Source organism: Acipenser ruthenus, chromosome 7 (assembly GCF_902713425.1).
Source record: "Acipenser ruthenus chromosome 7, fAciRut3.2 maternal haplotype, whole genome shotgun sequence".
Classification (NCBI taxonomy): domain Eukaryota; kingdom Metazoa; phylum Chordata; class Actinopteri; order Acipenseriformes; family Acipenseridae; genus Acipenser; species Acipenser ruthenus.
This window is the reverse complement of record NC_081195.1, coordinates 39279192-39296822: the sequence shown is the minus strand read 5'-3', so window position 1 is coordinate 39296822 and position 17631 is coordinate 39279192. Positions and strand designations below refer to the sequence as shown.

The following is a 17631-nucleotide window of genomic DNA, read 5'->3' as shown; positions in this document are numbered from 1 at the left end:
AATTTTTTATGAGGTCTACACAGAAAACTAACAGAATCAACAAATTTACAAGTTTTTTGTGTTTGTTTTTTTAACTAAAAAAACTTCCAGTTTCAGCTTTTCACTTCTTAGGATGCATTTAACTTTTGTCGGTATCGTTCAGTTTCTAATTTTATGCAAATATCGGTTTCGGTTTGGGAAAATCATTACCGTTACATCCCTAATTTGGTTCAGGGGCTATGTGCGTGCATACAGGTTCATAGCCAGCTTAGAGCGCTGCTCAAGTGTAAACGAGTGGCTCAAATGATAAGAATTTAAGGCAGCTCAGTCGGAGATTTAAGTGTAAATGCCCTATATGTGTTTATGGCTTGTGGTGTGAAACACTGAATTCCTCTATTGCCAATCTTGTGAAGAGGGTAGAAATTGCTATAGCTCCATGCTACAGTGGAAGTACACTTGCACCAGTTTATTACTGGGGTTGAGGAACTAAGCCTTGTTTTTTAGAATTAGATGACAGGGAAAGGGGAGTAGAAACTACTTACACACCAGGGGGAAAAAACAAACAAAACTCAAAACTTTTTTTTTCCTCCATAAAATACGTTGTTGCATTTCAATAGTCCTGATCTAGCCAGGGGTTTCAGAACCACGTTTGGGTATATTTAATGAAACAAAGAAGTGCAGAAAAAAGAAACAGAGAAATGAGGGCTTCACTAAAATCTACCCTGAACTCATTGCACTTCTCAAAGCGTAAATAAGTCCTGCTGGAGTCAGTATGTTTACTATTGAATCATTCCATGTTAAAAAGCGATGGGGTGCAGAAGAAACAAAGAAATCCAGAAACTCTTTACTACCAGTGGTCCAAATCCAGCCTAACCAAGCCAGATTACAGCTTTGCCCCACAAGACCCCTTAACCCAATCTGCAAGGGACTGTATGTCAGGAACTTTTGGCAGTAACAAGAGTAAAGATTGGAAAATTTCTTTGTATTTTCTAGAGTGATCAGTGAGGGTCAAGCCACCACTTTTACACTGAAATGAACACACTGTTTTAATGGATGTCTGTATTTAGATACAACAATGTTAGATCAATTGAATAGACTGCAATGTCTCCAGACAAACTTTTTATTTTAGGAGCGAATGGGTCCTAGGCCAAAAAAATTGGTCTCCCACTCCAATTGTTTGGTACCACTTAGGAGCAAGTCGGTTGCTACCATATTCAACGGCTCAAATAAAGCCACATCTTGATTAGACACTAAAGTGATCCTATAACAGTAACTTAATGTTTGTACTCACTTGTTTGTTGCCTTATTCTGCCGAATGGTTAATCTATGCAGCTGATGACTGCAATGAACTCAGCATGTTTATATTTGAGATATTTTGCATATGTTGTGTATGGAATTGGTGACGGCACCTTTAATTGTGTAGGGTTGTAATATGGGAAATAGCATGCTGCAGGTCGGATACTCAGTGTTTGTTAGTAAAGTCCTAACCTGACAGCATTGTAACACAGATAGCTCTTATAGTTAGTTACTAGGGCTGTCTGTTAAGCCTCCAAATAGCACTCGATTAATTGGGCACACAAAATATAATTGTTCGATAAAATATCGGTAATTGTACTCCGTGCCGCCCACAGAAATATGCTAGATCCAAAGCAAATAATGTAGGGCTACTGATTTTCTGTGATGCAGCAAAAATGGACCTTGAAGGCCATTAGCAAAATCAAGTTGCCGCAAAAAAATCCTGGTTTTACAGTACTGGCCGACTGCCGTAATAAAACGAATGCCGTTTAAAGCTAACAAAAGTCGTCCATATTGATATTCATAAAATGATCTGAGAATACGGGTGACTGTCGAAAAGCACTTTATGAATGGGTATACAGTCGTTCAAAAATGAATGGGTATACAGTCGTTCAAAAATGAAAATCTGCCTCTTTTTGATGACATCATCAGCATTATTAATGTTTCTTGGTTGCTGTCGATAGATGCTGCAAAAAGAAAAATGGAATCCACCGACAGTACTACTGAAACCCGAGTCTGCAGCTGCCAGTCACAGGCAGTTTGCAAAACCTGATTCCGATGCCCCTATCACATCTGCCAAAAATCCAGGACGTCATAATTTAGAAAAAAAGTGTTTTTTTAAAAAATATTTTGTATTTTCGTTTTGTTTGGCAACGCTAGTAAACACATTTTCATACGCACACATTAGATTTCCATTAACTCCAGGACCAAAAAAAACAATTAACCAAAAAGCAAAAAAGATGGCAACAACAAATGCAAAGCACTGCATTCTACTCTATGCTGAAAAACTCAAGGCGGGGCTTTGCCGAATTAAGTAAGCAAAATTAAATAAAGCTATAATTAGCAAAGTTAAAACATGTCTGTTTCTTAATTATTAAACAAGGGGCACTGTTTAACCTACAATCATGTGATACACAGCAGTGAACCAGTGCAGCAACGAGTCAGTCAACACACCTTTTCTATCAAAGTGTTTCATATTTTATCCTGGTTATTTTAATGCCAGTAAAACACTAAACTTAATTTGTGGAGTGCTGTAAATAGGATTACTCTCACATGACATTGCTGGACTGTTACTAAACGGTTTACTATGTTTTATTGTAATGGCAGCAATAAGATAATAAGACTGAACTACAGTGCAAGTGGAAGAATGTAAATATAATTCTCACAATTTGTTTTCTAAACTGTTGTAATATAATTTTGCCTGCTTATTTTAATGTCCGCAATGAGTCAAGTGATGTTTATAAACATTGTGACATGTTTGAAGTGTCTTCAGATGCTTTACTTACTATTACAGCAACAAGAGTCTGACTGAAAATCTTTGCTTTAATACAAAAAATAAATTGTGGTAATATTTATTCATTTATTTTAACTATCAAAATTATATTTATGTTCAAATGCCATATTTAATTATTAAAACGTTGATACAAAGAGGGAAAAATAGAATTGGTCATTTTTGAAAAATAGAATTTGCTATTCCCTGTAATGTAAAATCAGTAGCCCTATAATAATGACAAACTCTGAACACTAAATCAATCAATTAGTGAAGTAGACAGACTAGTCTGGATTTACAAATACAATAAAAGGAATGAGGCATCCACTGCTGTTTCTGAAATTCAAATGCAACTATCAATCCCAGTATACTGACAAATACACAAGGTGATCTTAATTCATGAACCAGAAAATAAATAAAACATTGGCTACCAGGCTATAACTAACAACTTGTCAGTGAATCTGTTGCACTAACACCACTGTATGATATACATAGCACTGTGTGCTTACCAACTTATTTAGTGAGAACTTCACCATAGTCTGCTCTAGCAGGCTGTATAAGAATCTCTCCTTTCAAATATTAGACCCACTACGTTTTCTAGCTGCCACAACTACAGAAATCAGCAGTAACTTGACAAAACGTGTTCGTGTGACAAGTGTGCTTTCCGCCTTTGAGTGCTTAAACAATAGTGCTACCTGAAATAAATGTATCCTGTCTTTTTCACTGTGAAGAGAAACTTAACTAGGCCGAATAGCAGGAGCCATAAATAGCAACACTAGTCAAAAACGGAAGGTCCTTTTAATTCATCTAAATGGAGTGTCCAATAGGATAATAATGATAATAATGGATTGTGTGGGGGAATAAGATAAAGAAAAGTAAATAGTCAATTTCTGGGGCATGGAAATCCACTAAAATAATCAGATGCCAGCAAATTCATGGTGCTTTTATCACCCCTGCATACTAAAATAAACGTTTATCTTCAGCAATTAAGTTATTGGCTAAACCTTTTAGGGTGGACCTCGTTCAGGCTTTTCGGTTTAAATAATTCTTAAAGAAATAATATAATACAATCTTTTTTCTTTTATTCTGGCAGTGAATATATATATGAGGCAATATGGTAGGTAATTCCCCCTTCATAAGATCGTATTTGTTACAAGATTGTGTTATTAGTGTTCTGCCTATAATAAGAATGAAAGTGCTAGTAGAATGTCATTGAGCAAAAGGGAGCCATAAACATTTCACCTTATAACTGGATTTCTGAAATCATAATGCTTGTAGTGGATGAATAGATTTCACATAGAGGTTGGACAAGCAAACAGAAACAGCAGTCTGCCAATTCACTATGTGTAGTAGGGCAGCCAAAACTATCCCTGATTCAACAGGTCTGCAATGTGTTCAAGATGTTTTAGAGGGGAATGCAACCAGTCCTTAAGGATAAATGCTTGAAATTAATTTAGGAAAGCTAGACATAAAAATCAGTTGTGTTCTGCTCTCCGGAATGGCTCATAGGGTCATCACTTTTGTTAATCAAGAATCAACAGTATATTACTGTCTTTAAATAAGGACTGCCAACTGCCAACCAACAGCCATCAGCCCTCTATCAAAGTCTGCCAGATTTGCCCATTGTTACCCAAATCTACTTGAAACAGCCTTGTGGATGCAACATTGATTTTTACATAACACATGTCAGGGATACCACTGGCATAACAAATTAATGTGAGGGGTAGCCTATTGACACATATGTTCTAGATATTGCAGGCGTTTCTCTTTTTTTGTCCAACCCATAAAAATAAAAAGGAATGTATTTAACACCAGTCAAGGTTCTTACCTGTGATTGAGATCCCTCCTAAGCCCGGACTGTGCTGTGGTAGTAAACTCAAGTCCAAGAAATGACTATTTGAGGTGGGGTTTGCTGTGTGGTTCAAGTGCATGATATTATTGCGTGGGACCCCCATCCAGGGGTAGCGGGCGGGCTGGCCAGGGAAGCTGAATGAGTTGTAGACCGCCCTGTGCTGGAACTGAGGGAACCGCTGAGGCAGTACTGAGTTCGGAAAGTTGGCGTTAGAAGGTGTGGCGATGCTATGCATGAAGCCAGCTCCCGGCCCATTGACTGAGGGGCCGTGCAGAGAATTGTGTAAGGAGCCTGGGGAGAGAGGCGACTGGTCCTGGACAGACAGTTCCTTCTCGATAAGGTCCGCCAGTGCCTTGCGGGTGATGTCAAAGGGGTCAAACCCGAGGTCGTCCTCTTGATGTTTCGAGGAACCAAAACCAAAAGCTGCTTGCCAGTCTGTAGAGGATGATACTGGTATAGTTTCTACGGGGGGGGGGGAGATAGAAGTAGAGGGGTTAGATGAGAAACCAGATTCTGATACTCTCAATAACTTCTGGTAAAAATAAGCAATTCCCTCGATGTATAATTCTCTAGACATACTTGTGTACACTTTCTCTATATCCCTATGAGGGACTGATTCATGCTTTATATTTTCACAATTTAAAAACAAACATTTTTTCAGACTATACTTATAAGCCAAAAAAAGCCATACAAAACACATGACATTGTCTAAATAAATCTCCATAAACCTGGGATAAGTCTGGCAAGAGAACACAGAAATATGTTTTAACTTGGATATGGTACATTTTATCATTAATATCATGCTACTGCCAAGCCAAAGACTATTTGATGTTTAAAATAATTTTATGACAGATCCATAGCCATAAAACAAAATCCTGTGCTTGCGATTAGTCTGATAGCATTCAGTGACTCAGTGAAACTAATGTTACATCTTCATGGAATGGCTCTGCAGTTCAGAGAAGGGCGTGCCTACCTGATGTGAAGAGGCTCTGTGGTTCCGGTGCCGTGGGCCAGTCTGTGTTGTTCTGTGGAGAGCTAGGGAAGGGGGCCAGGCCGCTGGGGATGGGGTTGGGGTGTCGAAAGTTACTGTTGTCTGAGAAAAGGGACTGTGACTCTGCCGCAGCCCCCTCAAACGGAGACCGTGCACTGTGATTGGATGCGCTAATGGGAATCACCAGACTGGGTTTTAAGAGACCAGGAGGTGGCGATGGCGAGTCATAGCTGGGGATCTGAAATTTCAAAGTAGATTTTTAATACACATAGATCCACTGAAATGTAAGGGTCCACTGTTTTGCTTAATTGATCATTTGTTTGTAAATCATTGAAAGCAGCCATGTATCCATTTGTTTTTTTAAATGAAAAATACATATGACACTGTACATACATTACTAAGCAAACATTAGAAGGCCAATTAGCTACTATTAATCTCTAACTATTATTTGATTCCTGTAAGTTTGCAATTTCCCTGGGCTGATCCAAAAAGGTACCAAACTAAACAGACTAATGGCTGGTTTCACAGACCCTGATTAGCACTAATCTTGGTTTACCTTACCTAAATTAATATTGGGTAGTCCAGGACTAGTACTAATCTGCATCTGTGAAACCAGCCATTTGTGTTAATCTAATTAACTACATCCGACAAATTCTGCAGCAGTGCTTGAAGTTGGATTATGCTGTATGATAAGAGTTCATTCAAAGCATTCAATATTAAATTTAAACTTTTTTTTGTTGTTTGCTTACCTGTTGTAAACTTTCACCGTTGCCTAAACTGATGGATTCTGGAGGTTTGTCAATTGGGCTGGGGGAAGAAAAAAAAAGTTTGTGGTATTACAGCTAAAAAGTAATATATTATACATTTAAATGTGGAGTGGCAGTCTTCGGGGGCTAAGGTATAAAACTTTAATGGGACTAGGTAAGCTTTCAAGCAACATTCTACTTTGTCATTTATTTTTATTGTATTTTTCTGTAACATGCACCAGTTGGTCTTTTCCAGTTTAGCTGTGGAGGAATGAGAAATCAGTGTCTGATTAAAATGCTGTTTTATTTTCACTCTGACATTGTAATAAGCAGCTCCAAACTGTATCCTAGATGTCAGAGGATCAAATAACGTTCAAACGTGGTTCTCTGTCATTTCACAAACACATTACCACCTGATTATGTTGGCCAATCAAAGTCTGATTATTGTGGCAATTGCTGGGTGTGGTAAGTACTTGCTTGACCAAAAACTAAATTGAAATACTTACACGAAAATATAATATTTTTAGTGGATGAGGAATGGGGAGAAAACGTAAATCAGTTTATGAATATATTCAAAAGAAAACAAATGTTTCGAAGTATACAAAAAGCAAAAATAGCAGAAGTGGGTCAGAAGAGGCAGAGGATGCATAGCGTTGCAAATACTGCTGCATTGAGGTTGTTCGCACTGACAATAAAAGAACATACAGAAAAATAAGCGACACATTAAACTAAAACAATAAAGTGAACAGAGAGACACGCAATCAGTTTAAGAAGCTTTTACACATGCTTTAATAAAAAGAGAGCTCAGAATGACTGTGTTAATGAGTTTGTCAGAGCACAGAGCACTGCAGGACAGCCACTGTTTATTGCAGACTGCAGAGAGGTATGTATTGGTGACTTTGTGGGATGGTACTATCCATCAGCTCAAACACTGCCAATCTTAATCGTAAATATTTGACAGAAAATGGTGATGCTTTGGCAAACTTATGGAACGCATTGATGTAAATGTCCAATGTAATTTTTGACATATCTCCCGGTGGCTTGCACCACCCAGTTCTGTCAATTTTCTTTTATTTTTATGATTTCAAGGCGAATAAACCTGTTTTTTTTTTTGTGCTGATGTCATGTTCACACCTCCTGTAGATACCATTTCCGTCAGCACAGCGATTGCCCAAATGTTTGCAAAGTACCAGCTAACATGGGAAAATGGGGCCTCAACTTAGGGCAGCAGTGCAGAGTAGTGGTTAGGGCTCTGGACTCTTGACCAGAGGGTCGTGGGTTCAATCCCAGGTGGGGGACACTGCTGCTGTACCCTTGAGCAAGGTACTTTTACCTAGATTGCTCCAGTAAAAACACAATTGTATAAATGGGTAATTGTATGTAAAAATAATGTGATATCTTGTAACAATTGTAAGTCGCCCTGGATAAGGGCGTCTGCTAATAAATAAATAATAATAATAATAATAATAACTTGCACAGATTCTGCTTCATCATACATGCCAGGGACATTAAACTTATTCAGAAACCAGAACTGCCACGCATCATATTCCACATGTAAAGTGTATATACTGAGATTTTTTCCCCCCGATTTTTACCGATGTTTCAAAAAAAAAAATTTATTACCGATTTTATCCCTATTTTAATAGATGTAAAATAAACTCCGAAATATAAAAAACAAAAATGCGGAACACTGTGTTTACAGTATGTGTATTAAATGCAATTACCAAGCTAAAAACCTTTGTGATATACAGTGCATGTCATTTACAAGTATGCCCTGGCATGACAACTTTCAACTTCCATATTCCATATCCATGACGCACAATCAACAGTGATCAGGATCAAATTAAAACACATTCCATTAAGAGCCAGATGTATCCAGCTGTTCACACCAAAGTGAAATTTACCAAGCTGTCAGTATGTGCATAACTTTTTCAATACTGTTTTTCCCAGGGAAGAGCAGATATACGAATTGGGTATTAATAAGTAAATCAAAAACAATCAATCTATATATATATATACATATATTTTTTAAATCATTAGTTCTCTCAATTTCTAGGTCACGTCTTTAACTGCTGTTCTAAACTTTACATTTACCAAACAGAAACTTCAAGTCCAATATATGCACTTAAATATAACCAACATCAAAAGATATGCATGTAAATGTAAAGACTTCATTCAAGCACCTTCTAACATACAACAATATTGTTAGGGCTGTTCCTTTATTTTTTTTTGTATCCCTGCCCTGAAACACAAAATGCCAACTGCATTTCAACTTTGTAACAGTAGTCAGAAACTGTCCATGCGGGCTGGTTGACCTCGTTGGGTTTTTGTACCTTGAAGGGTCGCAAGGCGTTGTGAAGGGGGAAATGGTTGCTATTTGCCCCAACTCTGAGTCTGGCCCATCTGGCGTCATGTGTTCTTGATCAGAACCATTATCGAGGAGAGGGGGTGTTTTCCGGTGTTCGTTCAGCAGACCGTTTGCTGCTTTACTAGAGCTCTGTAATGATGGCCAGGCGTCTTTGTTATTACTATTGGGCCTGTCATGGAGGGGGAGAGAGAGAAAAGGAGGAGAGAGAAAGAGAGAGAAGAAATATGTTACTATGTATCTCGATGGACACAAATGATTTTTGTGACTAACTACATATCACCACTCTTAAAATTTGAATTTTCATATGCAGAAATAACCCTGCCAAGTTAATGGCTGCTCATATTGAGAAACCACACTTAACTCGACCTATATATATATATATATATATATATATATATTATTTATTTCTTAGCAGACGCCCTTATCCAGGGCGACTTACAATTGTTACAAGATATCACATTATACATTATTTCACATTATACAGGTATCACATTATTTTTACATACAATTACTATTTATACAGTTGGGTTTTTACTGGAGCAATCTAGGTAAAGTACCTTGCTCAAGGGTACAACAGCAGTGTCCCCCACTGGGGATTGAACCCACAACCCTCTGGTCAAGAGTCCAGAGCCCTAACCACTACTCCACACTGCTGCCCCATATATATATATATATATATATATATATATATATATATATATATATATATATATATATATATATATATAAAAATAAATAAAATACGTTATATATATATATATAAAAAAGAGGTTGGCACGGTTAGAAAATCTGGAACCGAGTACCCATCGTGAAGAATACCCGAGTACCGGAAACTTTTATTTCTCTGATTAAACTTACAAGACTTAAATAAAATAGTTATGCACATTAAATCTTCTACGTGTCTTTTGGATCCTATACCAACCAGTCTCTTGAAGGAGGTGTTTAGTAAGCTGTCCAATGATGTCCTTGATATAGTTAATAGCACTTTGTCATCAGGAAGATTTCCTTCTTTAAAAACAGCCTTAGTGAAACCTTTACTTAAGAAAACGAATCTGGATAGTTCAGTTCTAAGTAATTTTAGACCTATTTCAAACCTTCCTTTTTTAGCAAAGGTTCTTGAAAAAGTAGTTTTTAAACAAATCAATAGTTTCCTTGGCAATAATAACATCTTCGAAAAATTTCAACGGATTTCGCGCTAACCATAGCACTGAGACTGCACTTGTCAAAGTGGTAAATGATCTACGTATAAGTACAGATTCTATGTGTTTATCTGTACTGATCCTTTTAGATCTGAGTGCTGCTTTTGATACTGTGGATCACAAGATTTTAATTAATCGTCTTAGAGAATGGGTGGGCCTTTCTGGTAGTGTCCTAAACTGGTTCATATCCTATTTAATGAAGACAGTATTTTGTTGCCTTAGGAGAATCTACATCTGGACTAGTTAATATTACATGTGGTGTTCCGCAGGGCTCCATTCTTGGTCCCTGTGGCAATGCGCCCCGCCCCTGTGTGCATTTGTGTGTTATGTGTTGTATGTTGCGTGTGTTAATGTTGGTGTATAGTCATTGGTACACGGGATATAAACGGGTCTGTGTTTCACGTGTATTTAAAAGTGTAGATTTGTATTTAGGCACGAGGAGGGCACAAATCACTTCACGTGCTGGTTAAATGTAATATGTGAGCACGGGGTTGCACAGAATTAATTCATGTGCTGGGATTCAAGTGAATAATTAATCAGTAATTGAATCCCAGCACAACAGTATATATAGATGCACATTTCTGTCAGTCGGGGTTGGGTGTTCGAGAGTGGAGAACGGGAGAGAGAGAAGGAGAAACTAAATTGCAAAATAAGATCGTAAATATAAGTGTTTATACTCACCGTGTTTGTTTGTCTCTCCGTGCACCGTTTGTTAAGTGTTTAGTACGTTTTGTTTGTCTCTTTATTTTGGCGTGAAGTGCCGTGTCCTGTGTTTTTGTTGTTGCAAACCTTTTATTTTCTGTTCCGTTATTAAATGCTGAGCGCAATCACGCGCTCAGCTTTACCAAAACCCCATCTCTCTGTTTATTTATTTCCTGCATCTGGTCTGACGCCACCCACTCCGGCCGTCTTTGTGACAGTCCCACATTATTTTCTTTATACATGCTGCCTCCCGGGGAGGTTATTCGTAAACATGGGGTGAATTTCCACAGCTATGCAGATGAGACACAGATTTATATATCTGTTAAACCAGGTGACACAACAGCTATCAATGTCCTTTTCAAATGTCTAGCCGATATTAGAAGCTGGATGTCTCAGAATTTCTTACAGTTAAATTCCGATAAGACAGAAGTCTTACTTTTAGGCTCTAATCAACAGATGGACTCGACAAACATTGATCTAGGTATGCTAAAATCAATTGTAAAATCTGAAGTGAAAAACCTGGGGGTTATTTTTGATTCTGCACTTTCCTTTGAACCACATATAAAAGACATTACTAGAGTGTCCTTCTATCATTTAAGAAACATTGTGAAAGTTAGATCATTCTTGTCCTTGGATGATGCAAAGAAATTAGTACATGCTTTTACTTTTTCTAGGTTAGATTACTGTAACGCTTTATTCTCTGGACTTACAAGTCATGCTATATGACGCCTACAGCTAGTGCAAAATGCTGCTGCTAGACTGCTAACTAGAACAAAAAAAGGGCTCACATTATGCCTGTGTTGGCATCATTGCATTGACTTCCTGTGCATTACAGAATTGATTTAAAAATTCTATTACTAGTTTTTAAAGCACTGAATGGACTATCTCCACAATATCTAAATTATATGCTAATCCCTTATCAACCTGAACACACACTGAGATCTGCAAATGCTGGCCTTTTATGTATTCCAAGGGTGAATGGTAAAAGGATGGGAGAGGCTGCTTTTTGTTTTAATGCCCCCTTTTATCAGAGATTCACCTTCAATAACAATCTTCAAATCTCGATTAAAAACATACCTTTAATATAGCTTTTCCATAACATTTTTATGTTTTATTCTGAGTTTTATTGTTACTTCTGTTTTTAATAACTGTGCTCTTTTCTTACTGTTTATTATTGTATTTTTGTATTTTTTTATTTTTTTCTGTATGTAAAGCGCTTTGAATTGTATTGTACATGAATTGTGCTATATAAATAAACCTTTATTATTATTATTATTATTATTATTATTATTATTATTATTATTATTATTATTAATTTACTGACAAAGCCCCTCAATCCCCTCCACTTCAGCTGGTTTGGCATTGTTGCTGATGGAGCATTTTGTACGATGCAAGACTCAGCAAATAAATCAACCATGATGTTGGAGTCCTATTTCTATTACGTATTTTAAAATTTTAAAAAAGATAGTTAATCAAGAAGCAGCAGATTTTTTTGCAGTTTCCAACTGACTGCAGTTACAAGTATATGTTTTACTAGAATACAGTTCTCTAAAAACTGTTTTTGCAGCTTTGGGGAATAAATACCTCTGCAGTGCACTGGCTTTGCCCTTCGACTTCTCCCCTCCCCCTACAGAAGGTTGTAAGAAATTGGGGTTCAACTTATAGAGCTCTTGCAGCAGCTTTTGTTCGTATTCCTGATGCTTACCAGCCTAGAGAGAGAGAGAAAGAGTGTTAGAAAGGCCCATCACTCACTACAGGGAAATCTGAGCAGAATCCTTGCTGAACCAGTGTCTAAAATTGTACAGGGAATCTAAAAATAAGAGACTAAATCAGTATGTTGTTGGATCTCGTCAACTATCACAAACTAAGCAAAGTTGGGGGTGGCCTTCACATAAAATCAATTGTTGGTGATTTTGTTGGCTAGGGTTCAGGCCTTACCCCAGCACAGCGCTTAGGGACTGTGCTTTATGTCTACTGTAATGTGGACATTCAAGATCCCATGGCACTCTAAGAAAAGAACAGGCATGTTATTATTATTATTATTATTATTAATATTATTATTATTATTATTATTATTATTATTATTATTTATTTCTTAGCAGACGCCCTTATCCAGGGCGACTTACAATCGTAAGCAAATACATTTCAAGTATCACAGTACAAGTAATAATACAATTAAGAGCAAGATAAATACAATGACTTGGTTCAAGCAAGTACAAGTGTGACAAAATACAATTCAATAATACAGCAGATAACAGTGTCAGTGATAGTTACATCAGGATATGATTAAATACAAAATACTACAGATTAAACACTTGGCAGATTACAGTACTCTGAAGTACAGGATTAAATGCAGTAAAATAGGGGGCACCCCACTGTGTCCTGGATAAATAGAAAAACAGGACAAAAAAATCTTCTTACCCATAGAATTAAACGCTGAGTATCGCAGCTAACAAGATTTAGTATTTCCAATATATCTGTCCAACATTAACATATTTCCAAACTAGCAAACATATACAGAACCAACAGTATCCGTTATAAACTCAATGCATAAAGCTTAAAGAAAGTAAAACAAATACTTGAATCAATTCATGTTAAGATGAGATCAAACCATATTCTTTGTCAAATCAGTGTAATTACAAAAACAATGTTTTGATCTTTATCAAGGTTGTGTTTTGTTTTTGGTTCTGTATTTGTAATTATTTCTGGATTTCAAGAAGTGTGAGACTTGATCGCTTGTTCAGAGATGAGAAGGATCAAGGCATTTTTATGACTGGTTTCCCTTAACACTACTAGAAAAACTGTTTTATAGTGGCAGACATGGATGCTTTAGGGGGAAGGTTAGAAACACTGGGTCTCAAAGTGCTACAAAGATTTTTTTTTTAATTTTTTAATTTAGTCGTTGCCAATTATTTTTATCATTTTCTCCCAATTTGGAATGGCCCATTATTATTTAGACTCAGCTTACCGCTACCACCCCTGCGCTGACTCGGGAGGGCGAAGACGAACACACGCTGTCCTCCGAAGCGTGTGCCGTCAGCTGACCACTTTTTTCACACTGCGGACTCGCCATGCAGCCACCCAAGAGCTACAGCATCGGAGGACAACGCAGCTCTCGGGCATCTTACAGGCAAGCCCGCAGGCGCCCGGCTAGACTACAGAGGTCGCTGGTGCACGGTGAACTGAGGACACCCTGGCCGACCTAACCCTCCCTCCCCCCGGGCGGCACTCGGCCAGTTGAGCGCCGCCCCCTGGAAGCTCCCGTCCTCGGTCGGCAAAGGAACTGCCTGGACTCGAACTCACAATGTCCAGACTACAGGGCACATCCTGCACTCCACGTGGAGCGCCTTTACTGGATGTGCCACTCGGGAGCACCTCAAAGTTTTTTTTTTTAAATTTATTATACCTTTTGTTGCAAAATGTTATTGTAATATCTTGACAAATAGTAATAGTAGTACATAAAATTCAAAACACCTGCCACAATATTCTAATTGAAGTGTTAGGTCATCATGCATACTGGATATATGACCATAACCCAATGATTCATTCCTTTGGAAATTAAAACTAAGTTCATAATAAGCCCTAGTCTTCCCTTTTGAGATGAGCAATTTCTGCAGTATTGCACATGGAATCACTGACTAAAGAAGCGCCTACTGCAAGCTGTCTATCAGTCTTTTAGATCTGAAGTCTGAAGTCAACAAACTAAAATCAGTCGGCGATGTGAGGGACATCCTGATAAAACAACCATTCACTCAAGCTCTATACAGAATATTCCTATTAGGAAACAGATTGTACAAGATAAAAAGAAGAGCATGACGTATCTTTTACCTGCATCTCCTCTTTAGTGAAACTGGCTGCTTCATCGCCCAGCTCATGAAGATACATGCAGTCTGGTTTAGGGCACTGCATGCTTTTTAGAAAGTAGCTGCAGTATTTAGTTGTACCTAAAGAAGCCTGCAGGACAGAAAACAACAAAGGTCAACAAGACACATGCATCAAGTCATTAAATAAATATATATATACAGACATGCTCAAATTTGTTGGTACCCTTACAGCTCATTGAAATAATGCTTCATTCCTCCTGAAAAGTGATGAAATTAAAAGCTATTTTATCATGTATACTTGCATGCCTTTGGTATGTCATAGAATAAAGCAAATAACCTGTGAAAAGAGATGAATTATTGCTTATTCTACAAAGATATTCTAAAATGGCCTGGACACATTTGTTGCTACCCATTAGAAAAGATAATAAATAATTGGATTATAGCGATATTTCAAACTAATTAGTTTCTTTAATTAGTATCACACATGTCTCCAATCTTGTAATCAGTCATTCAGCCTATTTAAATGGAGAAAAGTAGTCATTGTGCTGTTTGGTATCATTGTGTGCACCACACTGAACATGGACCAGAGAAAGCAAAGGAGAGAGTTGTCTGAGGAGAACAGAAAGAAAATAATAGACGAGCATGGTAAAGGTAAAGGATACAAGACCATCTCCAAGCAGCTTGATGTTCCTGTGACAACAGTTGCAAATATTATTAAGAAGTTTAAGGTCCATGGAACTGTAGCCAACCTCCCTGGGCGCGGCCGCAAGAGGATCAAGGCATTCTGGAGCAAAACGTACTGCCCAGTGTCAGAAAGCTCTGTCTCAGTCGCAGGTCATGGGTCCTCCAACAGGATAATGACCCAAAACACACAGCTAAAAGCACCCAAGAATGGATAAGAACAAAACATTGGACTATTCTGAAGTGGCCTTCTATGAGTCCTGATCTGAATCCTATCGAACATCTATGGAAAGAGCTGAAACTTGCAGTCTGGAGAAGGCACCCATCAAACCTGAGACAGCTGGAGCAGTTTTCTCAGGAAGAGTGGGCCAAGCTACCTGTTAACAGGTGCAGAAGTCTCATTGAGAGCTACAGAAAATGTTTGATTGCAGTGATTGCCTCTAAAGGTTGTGCAACAAAATATTAGGTTAGCGGTCCCATCATTTTTGTCCATGCCATTTTCATTTGTTTTCTTATTTACAATATTATGTTGAATAAAAAATCAAAAGCAAAGTCTGATTTCTATTAAATATGGAATAAACAATGGCGGATGCCAATTACTTTTGTCAGTTTCAAGTTATTTCAGAGAAAATTGTGCATTCTTTGTTTTTTGTGGAGGGGTACCAACAAATTTGAGCACGTCTGTGTGTGTGTATATATATATATACACACTGTATATATATATATATATATATATATATATATATATATATATATATATATATATATATATATATAGAGAGAGAGAGAGAGAGTCCTTCCCCCCCCCCCCCAAAAAAAAAAAAAAACAAGGCTGGAATACCCGGGAGCACTTGTTTAAGGTACCATTGCTTCTTGTACTATCCAAAGCAACAGGCATTTGCGAAAATATGGTAAAAATGATTTACAAAAACCGGGTCCCCAAACACAACCAACTTCCGAAATGAACTGAAGTCTCACATGTCAAGGTATCAACCCCCTACAAGAGGAAACTTACCGGCAACTTTGTCTTCAAAAGATGAATTGGTGCTTTTTCCAAGTTGCATTTAAAATTACATTCCAGATTCACAACTCCCACTTTGTTTAAACTTAACTTTACACCAAAAAACTTCAACCTAAAAGTTTGGGCCACAGCAGGATTAATACTTGTAATAAAGCATGTAATGCTTTGAACGAAAGCCAAAAACATAAGCTTTCTATTAAGTTTTACAAAATGCACTAAATATTTGCTTACTGTGGCTGTTCATAAACTGCACTACTCACCTTAAGTGTTCTACCATCTACTACTACATTGTTGACACATTGTATAGCCCTGAGGGCATCTTCAGATCGAATATAGGTAACATACGCACTGGCACTGGGACCCTATGGATCAAAGTCAGAGACAGAATTAAATCAGGCATGTACCTTTTCAATACAAATACAATTACAGCTCTTCAGTGCTCTAACCCTTTTATGTTGAAAAAACTTAATACATTTAAATGGGACTTATCTAAAGGCCATTGCGCACAAGATCTGTTTCTTTAGCCACATTTATCGTACAACAAATATTACTTTAGCAAACCTGCACATCTCTAATTGTTTAACAATAGTGAAATGGTGAGTTTGTAATTCAAATTAGTTTAATTTTATCTGATTGTACGCCTGTTAGAAATGACAGCATTGGAATAAATGTGGTATGCAATGGCCTTAAAGCTGCAAAAAGAAATGTTCATTCAGAATTACTATGTCATTGTAATATGTTTCACCAACTAAATCCTTTTAATGAATGTAACAGCAAATAGGCAAAAAACCAAGTGCACAGTGAACAGCTGGTTTGATTATGAACTTAAAATTATCTCGTTAGATCTCCTGATTAAGCAGGTTTTTACTGTAGCATAATGTGGGGTGGTCTGTTCCAGCCATATAAAATTATGTAACATGCAACAACATCATCATCTTGTAGTGTTTTGTATACAGTCAAATATAGTGTTTAGCCTCAGTATACGACTTCTACATGAGCGTAATATTAGTTTTTCATAATCCTTTTGAATTCCATGTTGTATTTTATATGGGTTTCTGATTGGTTACAAACTTAAATTATGTTCAGGGGTGTGCAATTCATATTGCCTGACGTCCGGGACAACAAGTTTTACTGTTATACTTTGCCCGTTGGACAAATAGTTTGTATTTATTTATTTTTCCTATGTTCGTTCTGTTGCTAGAAAAACACCAGGTATATTTTTAGAGAGCCACGCAAATTTCTGAAAAATGAATTGCGGAAGTCTAGCACCTACACAAACATTTTAAAAAGTGTTTATGTCCCACCCCTATCACTTCTGATTGGCTAGCTGTGGGAAAAAGTAGATCTTCTACTGATTACAAAGCAACCAAGAAATGGTTGCCCTTACAGCCTCTGGCAAGGCACAGACTAATCTTTAAACTTAAGATATTTTTTTTATGTTTTTTGTAAATTAACAAATAAGTGATACTGCTTTCTTAATACA

General features: G+C 37.3%; 1 protein-coding gene across 3 annotated transcripts in view; it reads right to left on the bottom strand.

The window, feature by feature from the left end:
- LOC117414872 (CCR4-NOT transcription complex subunit 4-like) overlaps positions 1-17631 on the bottom strand; it is a 53701-nt gene that overhangs the window by 17001 nt on the left and 19069 nt on the right. For all 3 annotated transcript variants that reach the window (XM_034024704.3, XM_034024705.3, XM_059026936.1), the window contains exons 5-11: positions 16409-16510; positions 14451-14576; positions 12207-12331; positions 8687-8890; positions 6357-6414; positions 5590-5845; positions 4593-5078 (exon numbers count right to left, since the gene is read on the bottom strand). In XM_034024704.3, coding sequence (XP_033880595.1) covers positions 4593-5078; positions 5590-5845; positions 6357-6414; positions 8687-8890; positions 12207-12331; positions 14451-14576; positions 16409-16510 — 1357 coding nt within the window. The remainder of the gene's footprint in view (positions 1-4592; positions 5079-5589; positions 5846-6356; positions 6415-8686; positions 8891-12206; positions 12332-14450; positions 14577-16408; positions 16511-17631) is intronic.